The sequence below is a fragment of the Chiloscyllium plagiosum genome, unplaced genomic scaffold (assembly GCF_037043375.1).
Source record: "Chiloscyllium plagiosum isolate Xiang-an unplaced genomic scaffold, Cpla_swu_hap1 HiC_scaffold_36, whole genome shotgun sequence".
Classification (NCBI taxonomy): Eukaryota; Metazoa; Chordata; class Chondrichthyes; order Orectolobiformes; family Hemiscylliidae; genus Chiloscyllium; species Chiloscyllium plagiosum.
The window spans coordinates 16,533,573-16,545,630 of NW_028270174.1; the positions used below are offsets into that span (position 1 = coordinate 16,533,573).

General features: G+C 41.6%; 1 protein-coding gene across 2 annotated transcripts in view; it reads left to right on the plus strand.

Annotated features, from left to right (window-relative positions):
- Positions 1 to 12,058, plus strand: part of sh2d4a (SH2 domain containing 4A) — a 47,487-nt gene that overhangs the window by 27,950 nt on the left and 7,479 nt on the right. For both annotated transcript variants that reach the window (XM_043674311.2, XM_043674309.2), the window contains exon 7: positions 9,987 to 10,188. In XM_043674311.2, coding sequence (XP_043530246.1) covers positions 9,987 to 10,188 — 202 coding nt within the window. The remainder of the gene's footprint in view (positions 1 to 9,986; positions 10,189 to 12,058) is intronic.

A 12,058-nucleotide genomic window follows, 5' to 3' on the forward strand; every position in this document is an offset into this window, starting at 1 on the left:
AGCTGGTGGATAAAGAACTGGTTGAGCAACAGGAGACAGAGTGGTAGTTGAAGGGGGTTTCCTGAAATGGAGAAAGGTGACCAGTGGTGTTCCACAGGGGTCCGTATTGGGGCCACTGTTGTTTGTAATGTAATGTACATAAACGATCTGGAAGCGGGCACTGTTGGTATGATCAGCAAGTTTGAGGTGACACGAAAATTGGTGGAGTAGCAGAAAGCATAAGGGACTGTCAGAGAATACAGGAGGATATAGATGGACTGGAGAGTTGGGCAGAAAAGTGGCAGATGGTTTTCAATCCAGACAAATAGGAGGTGATACATTTAGGCAAGACTAATTCTAGAGCGAATTATACAATGAACGGAAGAGCCTTGGGAAAAGTTGATGGGCAGAGAGATCTGGGAGTGCAGGTCCATTGTACCCTGAAGGTTGTTGCACAGGCGGATAGAGTGGTCAAGAAGGCATGTCACATGCTTGCCTTCATTGGACAGGGTATGGAGTATAAGAGCTCGCAAGTCCATGTTAACACTGTACGAGACATTGGTTCGGCTGCATTTAGAATATTGTGTACAGTTCTGTTCACCACATTACCAAAAGGATGTAGATGCTTTGGAGAGGGTGCAGAGAATGTTTTCGAGGATGTTGCCTGGTATGGAAGGTGCTAGCTATGAAGTGAGGTTGAGTAGGTTAGGTTTATTTTCATTAAAAGAAAGGAGATTGAGGGGGGGACCTGATTTGAGATTTACAAAATCATGAAGGGTATAGATAGGGTGGATAAAGACCAGCTTTTTCCCAGGGTGAAGGATTCAGTAATGAGAGGTCACACTTTCAAGGTGAGAGGTGAAAAGTTTAAGGGGGATACACGCAGCAAGTACTTCACACAGAGGGTGGTGGGCATTTGGAACGCATTGCCACCAGAGGTGGTAGAAGCAGGCACAGTAGATTCATTTAAGATGCGTCTGCACAGATGCATGAGTAGGAGGGGAGCAGAGGGATACAGATGCTTAGGAAGTAGGCGACAGGTTTAGACAGTAGATTTGGATCGGCTCATGCTTGGAGGGCCGAAGGGCCTGTGCCTGGGCTGTAAATTTTCTTTGTTCTCTGTTCTTCTTTATCAGTACTGCACTCGGCTGTAAGATAACAGTATCGGAAAAGAACCAGGCCAAGTTGGTCGGACTTGGCTCATTTTAGAAAAATAGTATAGCTGGGTGTGACCATTATCTCGACATGATGCCTTTTTTAAAAGGCAGGAATGCCAAAGTTCCTCTACAGTTCACCAGATCTCGATTTAGAAAAGGTGCCAGGTTGCATAGTGTTTTTGTTTTTTTTTTTTGCAGCCATTTGTATTTGGATAGTTTTTTTTGTAGCCCCTATATTGTTTTCTGAGGAGTTACTTGTAAATTTTGTTTGCTGTTCTGTTCCCGTGCTCCTGATCTGATCTTTTAGGCATCCTGTGCAGTGTGAGATGGGCAGATCGGAGGACCTCCTCGTGAGTCGGGCTGGTGAAGGCAGTGCAATGTGGAAGGGGTGTTGTATCAGAGTCTGAGCTGTTTCCATTGTTTGGCCATACTCTGAACTCTGTCTGCTTCTCCATGTAAATCAAAGGCTCCGTACAAACCATAAGGGACCAGTGACCTATCGTGTGTCTGTCTGTCCTCCCCCTTAAGGTGACCTTTTAACTGAGTTAATTTTGCAGTTCTCTAAATTTCTGTAAACTATTTGATTTTTGTTTCATTTTTGTTACTGAGCCTCATCAAGGTCTGTCTAACTGGTTTAAGACTTATTTGAGCATACAAAAGCTGTTGATATATTTTCCCTTGTGTCTGATAGGCATTTTTCATCTTTGACCAATGTGGATAGTGGTTTCTCATGTAGCAATAAGAACTTTGTGTTCCTCCTCCACATATAAAGGGGGTGATATTCTGTTGGCACCAACTATATACACGAAGTATATCCAGAGTATTGATTCCCGATTCAGGTGTTAGTACCTGATCGGTGAGGTAACTATTTGTCCAGTAGCTAATGCTTTGCTTGAGTTTATTTTCAGTTCTGTCTCTGTGATCATGCCATCAGTACACCATTCTGAGATCTGTGTTCTATGTTTGCTGAGACATGAATGGATGTGGTATTGTTCCAACTGAAGTCCTATTCTTGCTGTCTCACCAAATGCAGCAGTCGATCTAAGTTCCTCTCCTTCATTTGGTGGCTTTCCAGCAGTGGCTGGCTCTCAGTGCTGAGTTTGGCATTTTCTTGAGGGAAAGTGCTTGAAATTCCCAAAGTCTCCAAGACCAGATGTGAATGCTGCTCAGTAATCATGCTCTTTGTAGTAAGAATATGTTGAATTTGTATCCTGCTACTGATTCAAAGAAACCCACTGAATTTGCGTACTTGAATTATAATGTTAGATTGGAAGGCTCTGTTTGCGCAGTCCCTCCATCTGATGTAACCTTGGCTCCACAGACAAATCCCCTTGGTGTGTAGAAGGAAGGCATCAGGCATTTGTCCCTGACCAATGTCTGGTATCGGAAGGATTTTTTTAAAAAACATTAAACAGCAACATTCTACTGCAGGAGACAGAATTCTAACTACCACCTTGATAAGGCAATATTTATAACTTTGCTTGTGGACAAGATGATGGAAACAGCTGAGCAATGACTGACTTCTAACTTTCAGCTGGGTAACCTTGTGCAGCTCTTGAACCTTGTCTGAAGAAGCTTGGCAATTGTTAGACACCAGAAAGATGGAGTTCTAATCTACCTAGCCCTTTACAATAAAGTTTTTTTTTTCGCAGTTTTATATTCGAGATCATAGCACCTCTGCAGTGTGGAAGCAGGCCATTCATCCCGTAGAGTTCACACCAACTCTCTGAAGAGCATCCCACCGAAGCTACCCTCTCCCTGTAGGGAGGGGAGAGAGCAGGGATGGATATGAAACAAAAGGAGAGAATTTTAAAGTGGACATTTTGCTTGATCAGGAGCTGCTGTAGGTCAGGAAGTACACAGGGTGATAGTGCATCTGCTGTGAGTCACGACACAAAGCTTGTGGAGATTGAAAGAAGCCTGGGTTTACAATTCATTGAAGTTCATAGCATTCTGTGGGAGGAAAATAAAAAGCTTTGCTTTCTAAATCTCTCCTGTTTTGAACAGGGCATGTTTTGTGATTGTCAAACATACTCAAATTTGTAGGAAGCTGTTTCTTTATAGTGAGATATTAGATTGGGAAAAAAATTGATATTTCTTGTTTGCATTTTAGTGGCGATGCAGTCATGCAGAAAGTTCTATTATTTGGAAAAGTTAAATAGACTTCCTTGAAACCAAATGTAATGCACCCTCTCCAGGTTACAACCTAGAAGGATTAGTGTGAGAACTTTTTCATTTAGAAAGCACCTTTCACATTCCAAGGATATTTCAAATCTCTTGGTAACAGCAGTGAAAATTCAGAAACGTAATGTAAGAAAACTTTAATGGCCAAGTGTCCTGTTCTTGATGTGTGAGCAACATTAAAAACAAAAGTTGTTTCCCTGTCCTTTTACCCTGCATCTTTTTCATTGTTATGTATAAAATAGTGTATTCCTTTTTGGCCAGCATAGTTTTGCTTACAGTGGCATCTCCGAGTCATAGAGATGTACAGCATTGAAACAGACCCTTCAGTCCAACTCATTCATGCCAACAGATATCCTAAATTAATCTTGTCCCATTTGCCAGCATTTGGCCCTTATCCCTCTAAACCCTTCCTATTCGTGTACCCATCCAGATGCCTTTTAAATTCTGTAATTGTACCAACCTCCATCACTTCCTCTGGCAGTTCATTCCATACACGCACCACCCTCTGTGTGAAAAAGTTGCCTCTTCGATCCCTTTTCATTCTTTCCCCTCTACCTTAAACCTAGGCCCGGCAGTTTTGGATTCCCTTACCCTGGAAAAGACCTTGGCTATTCATCCTATGCCTGTAATGACTTTATAAACTGGTGATATTTTTAAAAGACTGTGTGGCAGTTACTATGTCCATTCATTAAATGGAACTTCCTTATCTGAAAAGGAAAAATCTTTTTGTAGCACCCTCCCTGACCTTTTACAGTGAATGGACTGTATATTTAAAAACAGTTGTTGTAAAATAGGGAGAAACCACTTCAATTTTTACCTTTCTGTAATATCCAATTTCAGAGCAGGACCAGACTTGGGTAAGTTTTTGAAACTAAGAAAATTTATTTTTTTTCAGCTTTGTAACACTTGTCGAATCTTGTCCTTTTTTATTTGAATGTTGTGATGTGGCAGACACCCAAACCTGGGATTTGCCTGCCGGGAAGCCACCCTGGAATTCTGTAGCTATCTTTTCAATATACTGCAGTAAAGTGGGACTTGTCATTGATTGCTCATGGAAATGTTTTAAGACCACAATGTGAAATGTCCTTGTTGCTTTCCAATTATGGAAAGTTAATCAAATTAGTAGAAGCAAAGCTTGCTCTGTTCCTAACTCGTTACCATGGTTACCTATTAGCTGACTAGCCCTGAATCTCCTTGCACAATTATGTATTTTTTAAATGATGTGCATTATGTTTGGTTAATCGTCACTTCACCGTGGCCTCGAGTATTTGAGAGGCAGGGTGCAAGGGGAAGTGCATGACTCGCAACCAGATGGTCTTTGTATTCTTTTACTCAGTGTCTGAGACTCACTAGGACAGCACACTGGAAATCGAGCCCCATTATTCCCGGAGTCGTCACAAAAGCTAAGCAAAGTACCTAATTTACCTGTTGGAAGGATACAGGTTACCTGTATGTAACAAGAATTACTATTTGTCATAAACAGATTGTAACTGTAGACAAACAACTATAAATGTATCACTCTACTAGTTAGAACTCTAATCCTCTTCTTAACCCTCTTCCACTTCCCATATGGATATACAAACGGACAAAAAAAGATTGATACAGATGAAGAGGACAAAAACTAGGAAAGCAGTAGAATAGAGTTGAAAAATGGGGTGCTGGAAAAACGCAGCAGGCCAGGCAGCATCCGAGGAGCAGGAGAATCGGATGCTGCCTGGCCTGCTGTGTTTTTCCAGCGCCACATTTTTCAACTCTGGCACTCCAGCATCTGCAGTCCTCACTTTCACCGAGCAGTAGAATAGCACCAACGCTTTAGGAGTTGATGGAAAGTTCCTTTTGTTTCCCAAGTCTTTCAGTTCTCTAATAATAAAACCAGGAACTACAAATGCTGGCGATCTGAAAGAAAAGCAGAAATGGCTGGAGAAACTTAGTAAGTCAGGCAGTATCTGTGGGAGGAAGGCAGAGTTGAAGTAGAGTGCGGTGACTCTTCATCGGAACTGTTGGTCATGAGCCATTCCTACAACGAACAGCTCTAATGAAGAGTCACTGGACTTGAAACATCAACCGTGCTCTCACCCCACAGATGCTGCCAGACCTGCTGAGTTTCTCCAATTTCAATTTCTTGTCCAGTTCTCTGATCTTTTCATATACAGTCATGCAGCATGGAAGCAGTCCCTTTGATCCAACTAGTCCCATTTGCCTGCATTTGGCCCATATCCCTCCAAACCATTCCTATTGATTTACCTATCCAAATGTCTTTTAAATATTGTAATTATACCTGCATGCACCACTTCCTCCAGAAGTTCATTCCACACTAACCACTCTGTGTAAAAGAATTTGTCCCTCATGTCCCTTATAAATCCTTCCCTGCTCACCTTAAAAAATATGCCCCCTAGTTTTGAACTCTCGCATCCTTTGTCATTCACCTTATCTCTGCCCCTCGTGATTTTAAACCTCAGTAAGGTCACCCCTCAACCTCCTATGCCAGAGTGAAAAAAAATCACAGCCTATTTTTATAACTCCAACAGTCTGTTACTAGCGATATCTTTTCTGAACCCTCTCCAGTTTAATAATATCCTTCCTATGACAGGACAACCAGAACTGCACGCGCAATGTCAAAAGAGGCCTCACCAACATCCTGTATTATCTCAACATGATGTCACAACTCCTATACTCAAAGGGCTGCGGAATGAAGGCAAGCATGCTAAATGCTGCCTTAACCATCCTGTTAACATGTGACACAAATTTCAAAGAAGTATGTGCTTGAACTCTTTAGTCTCTGTTCTACAGCACTACCCAAGTCCCTATCATTAATTGTATAAGTCCTGTCCTTGTTTGTTTTACCAAAGTTCAACACCCCTCATTGTCCAAATTAAACTCCATCTGTCACTCCCCAGCCCATTGACCCAGTTGATTAACATCCCTTTGTAATCTGATATAACATTCTTCACTGTCCATTATACCACCAATTTTGGTGTTATATGCAAACTTACTTACCATGCTACCTATATTCTAATTGAAACCCCTTATGTAAATGACAAATGTGGATCTAGTACCGATCCTTGCATCACATCGCTAGTCACAGGCCTCCAGTCTGAAAAACAACCTCCACCACCACCCTCTGTCTCCTACCGTAAAGCCAGTTTTGTATCAAATTGGCAAGTTCATGCTGAATCCCATATGGTCTAATTTTCCTAACTAGTCTACCAAGCAGAACCTGATCCAAAAACTTTACTGAAGTCCAAGTAAATAATGTCTACTGTTCTGCCCTCAAATCTGTTTGTGTCTTTTGAGATGTAACCCATCAGGTTTGAGAGTCACACATTCTCTCTCTCGCAACCATGCTATCCCTAATAATTCCTTCCCTCTCCAAATGCGTGTAAATCCTATCTTTCCGAATCGCCTCCAACGACTTGTCCACCACCGATGTCAGGCGCACCAATTAAAGGCACAACATTATCCACCCTCCAGTCCTCCAGTACCTCACCCGGTGGATTTGGATGACACACATATTTCTGCTAGAGGCCCCACAACATCCTGGATACACCTAATCAGGTCCTGGAGATTTTAGGTTCAATTAGATTCCCTACAGTGTGGAAATAGGCCCTTCCAGCCAACAATTCCATTCCGACACTCCGAAGAGTAACCCACCCAGACCCAAATTTATCCACTTTGATGTTTTCTAAGACTTCCAGTTCTTCCTCTTCTGTAATGTGAACTGTTTACAAAACATCAATATTTATTTCCTGAGTTCTCTTGCCTCCCTTTCTTTCTACAGTCTATTCCACTCGACTTTTGAAAGTTCTTGTCTCAAACCATTACAATTTGCCTTACTCTAGTTAAGAAATTTAACTTTAATGGAAGGCTTATCCTTTTTCAAAACTATTTTAAAATTAATAGAATTGTGATCACTAGTCCCAAAATGTTTCCCTAGTAACACTTGCCCTGCCTTACGTCCCAAGAGAAGGTCAAGCTTTCCTCCTTCTGTAGGAGGAACATTTACATTTAGATAAAATTTTCTTGAACACTTAACAAATTTCTCGCCTTCCAAACTTTTGACACTATGGCAATCCTAGTCAATGTTTGGAAAATCAAAATCCCCTTCTATTACAACCCTATTATTTGCATCTCTCTACATATTTCTCCTTAATTTCCTTTCAGCTTCTCTAATTTCTTCCAAGGAATTGCAGAACAACTAGTTCATAAAGTCTTTTGACTCAACTGCTAAAAGCAACAGCTTGCAGCAACCCTAGTGGAGAAACTGAACTGACGTTTTTCAGGTTTTAGGTATTTTACTGGAGAACAGGAGAGAGATATTCCCTTTCAACAGGCTTCTGTCAATATTGTATATGCCCACAATCTGTTATCGGGCAAATGACCTTTGACGTCCACAGCTGGTCCCAACTCCATAAACCAACAGCAATCTGCAGCTGACCCAATCTCTCTTTGTACACAATCCCCAGAGCTTTCACCATTACTTTAACAAAGCACAATGAGTATCACCAACTTTTTTAAAACTACAGCAGTCTTTCCTCAGTCCTTTGTTGGAAAACAGCCTTGTTTCTAATTTAGTCCACAATTAAGACTAGACTAAGTGGCACAGTGGTTAGCACTGCTGCCTCACAGCACCAGAGACCCAGGTTCAATTCCCACCTCAGGCGACTGTGTGGAATTTGCACATTCTCCCCGTGTCTCCGGGTGCTCCGGTTTCCTCCCAGAAGTCCAAAAATGTGCAGGTTAGGTGAATTGGCCATGCTAAATTGCCCGTAGTGTTAAGTGAAGGGGTAAATGTAGGGGAATGGGTCTGGGTGGGTTGCGCTTCGGCGGGTTGGTGTGGACTTGTTGGGCCGAAGGGCCTGTTTCCACACTGTAATAATAATGCACTTTCCTTTTGGAAAGCTAGTCCTAGGTTCAACTTCCACTCCAAAGAATTGGGGTTATTTTTCCCTGGAGCGTCGGAGGCTGAGGGATTTATAAACTTTATGGAGTTTTATAAAATCATGAGCAGCATGGATAGGGTAAATCGACAAGGACTTCTCTCTGGGGTGGGGGAGTCCAGAACTAGAGGGCATTGTTTTAGGGTGAGAGGGGAAAGATATAAAAGGGAGCTAAGGGTCAACTTTTTCATGCAGAGGGTGGTGCGTGTATGGAATGAGCTGCTAGAGGAGGTGATGTAGGCTGGTACAATTACATTTAAAAGCCATCTGGATGGGTACATGAATAGGAGGGGTTTACAGGGATATGAGCCAAGTGCTGGAAAATGGGGCTAGGTTAGTTTATGATATCTGGTTGGCTTCGATGAGCTCGATTGGAGGGTCTGTTTCTGTGCTGTACATCTCTGATTCAGTATGCTGTCTAACTCATTGTAGTACTGATGGAGTGTTGCACTGTCAGAGGTGCCATTTTTCAGATGCGACATAAAAACTGAGGTCTTGTTTGCTGTCTTGGGTGAATGTAATATCTTGGGGCATTATTCAAAGAATTATATGACATCGTCCTACCCAATAATCATCCCTTGACCAACATCATTGAAACATTATCTGCTACTTGCTGCCTTTAGTGTCTGTGCGACCTCTTTTACAATTTTTCAATTCGCTTCATTTAGCTCTAAAACACTTTGCGACATGCTCAGGGCATCAATAAATATGATTTCAACTATCGGAACTGCCTTTAAATATCTAAACAAGGCTCGGTTATCTGTGAGTTCAGTCTAACACTTCAAAGTGCAGTAGCTATATCTACAACTGCTGGGATGTAACCAATGCATATGCATTTGAATTAAGGCAAAATGCTGTGGACGTTGGAAATCTGAACCAAGCACGGAAATGCTGGCAAAACACCACAAGTTTGGCATCTTCTGTGGAGAGAGAGATCGAGTTAATGTCAAGTCTGGTATGACCTTCAAAATAGAACCAATTTTGAAAGTGTGTCTTACTGGACTTGAAATGTTAATTTTGATTCTGCACAGCTGCTGCTGGACTTGCTGAGTTTCTCCAGCTTTTTAGATTTGAATGAGCTGTTGTACTCTTCTAAATACCCTCTTTAAAAATTAGCCGATCTGGATTTTTAGAGGGGAAAGGTCTTTGGTAAACCTGTTGCGTTGCTTGGTTGTCTGCTTTCTTAGCATTTTGTTTTTAAGTGTACAACTGTTTTGAGTATCTCAAATGTTTCTGTTAAAAGCCTTGGGTGTGTGTATTTTTAAAATTTGATTATAGTTTAGGACTTGTGTTGTCTCTCCTGTTGCTCATGGTTTAATTTTAGCCTACTGTAACTCTTGATATTCAAAGATTCACATGTACTAACGTTATTTTTGTGTTATGGAAAGCTTCAATCATGATATTTAAACAAAAGTCATGATACAGGTCGTTCTTCTATAGCATGCGTTTCATTGACGGGAATTTGCAATAACAATTGATGAATTGGGGACACTTTCTAAAGTGTGAAGTTTTAACGTGTGTCTTGGTTATAATGCAGTTCTGGCTCCCTAAGTTTAAATGGTACTGCTATTACACGATTTTCTTAACACTCAGGATTGTACGAGAACAGAACTACTGTGCTATAGCAGAACTGACTGTATGAGATTAAGAATTTACAGCAACAGATCTTTAGAGTACTACACGAACCATTGTAATCCAGTCTCATTTTTAATACATTTTCCTTCGGCAGTAAGGAAATCCAAAGCAGCTGATGAAAGGCGGAGGTCGATAGCGAAGCAGGCACGGGCTGATTACAAACGTCACTCTCTGAAGGCGATTGAGAGGGGGAAAGTGTCTGCAATGACGCAGAATTTCCAAAATACTCCATCTCCAGTGAAGCCTCCTGTCCCCCCACGTAAAAATGTAATTAATCGGAAAGAGTGCAATGTGAGGTGAGCAGCTTACGAAACTGTGAAGTTTGATTTGTTATGAATGTTGCTTACAAACGGTGCTTTTGATGCACACGCCCTAAGTCTTGTTGTTCCCAACTTAATTGGTGGGGTATTTAATTTGTGCAATGCAGAACAACCTTGATTATTCAAACATTAATTATCCGAATTTTGGATTATCCGAACAAGATCTCAATGTCCTGTAAAAACGCTATCCATTATCCAAACAATTAGTTAACCGAACTCTCAGCTATCCGAACAAAATATTCCCCGCCCGTCTTGTTCAGATAATTGAGGTTGTTCTGTACTGGTAATAGTTTGAAGCATGATGGTGGTGGTTCATCTTCATACAACCTTATTCCTGTGGTGATTCAGAAAAGTAAAGACAGGAGTGTGTCAGTTGGCCCAATAACTTTTTTTTTTTCCTCAGTGCTCTTAAAATATTTTAAGTACAGAGAAGTTTATTTTTTTTGTTCATGTCCAGTATGGGTAGATCAAGGTTAGTGGTGAGCACTTCCTCTTGGCATGGTGAGTGTAATATGCAGCAGTGTAACAGTCAGCCGTTCTTGATCATGAATGCTTAAGAGTCAACAGAAACTGGTGTAAGGATAGCAAGTTACGTAGTAACATTATTAAGGCATCCTAATCCACGTCACAACAGTTATCAGTGAAAGTTTAGGACTGAGGCGAGCAGAGAGAGGTTGAGAAATGACCAGAAATTTGGTCACAGATGTAGGGTTTTTTCCAATTTTATTTTTTAAATGAGAAAAGAAACGTGAACAGTTTAGGGAGGGGATCCCAGGACTTTGCAGCTGAAGGGATAGTTGCTAGTGGAGTGATTTATAAGTTTCAATATACCTCAAAAAATCAAAGCCCCCCAAGACCCATTTCCCTCTGACTAATGCACCTAACACTATGGGCAATTTGGCATGGCCAATTCACCTAACCTGCACATCTTTGGATTGTGGGAGGAAACCGGAGCACCCAACGAAACCCACGCAAACAGTGGGAGAATGTGCAAACTCCACACAGACAGTCGCCCGAGGCTGGAATCAAACCTGGTTACCTGGCGCTGAGGAAGCAGTGCTAACCACTTAGTCACTGTGCTACCCTGAAGATCCAAAGGGTTTGTTCAACTGGGCCCCAAACAATGATTTTAAAAAAACAAAAGGATGAGATTTTAAAGTTACCCTTCAATCTTTTATTCATTTTCCCTCTGTTTTCCTAAGGTGAATAGCTGAGAGACTTGCTTCTACAATTTAACTAAAAGCCGCCACCCCTATCTTTCAAATTGCGTAGTTGAAAATATGCCAGTGTGTCTGTGTGTTTACATGTGTACGTGCAAGTATAGCCATCTATATCAGTCACCCGTTCATAGTCAAGAAGTGCATTGGGTCTGCTGACTATTTCATGTTGTCACTAGCGTTTGTGGGCACCTCTTTGAAGTTCTTGTGCCCATGTGAAATCTAAGTGCAGCTTTTGCACTTGGGACAAATTGGAAAGGGCCGCATGCTGAGTGTTTGCACTCCAGGGCTGTTTACTCAGTGAGTAAAGATAAGCAGCCGTGTGTTCAGTGGAAAGGAATGCAGCGCGTGTTTAGGTATGTTTGGAAATCTCGAAGGCCGATGAATAATCACCAATTTCTGGCAAACGGTGCAGATGTGTGTCAGGGAGCAGTCAGAGAAACAGCAGAAAACATGAAGCAAACAGTTGTGCCCTCAAATTTCACAGCCCCATTTTGGCTAGCAGAGGGCTTTAGTTCATGCTTTCCCTGAATTGCTGCAGTGCACAGGTGCAGCCCTTTATGCACAGATAAAGCGATGATCAATTACAAACTGCATCCCCAATCTTATTTATCCATTTTTGTCAGGAG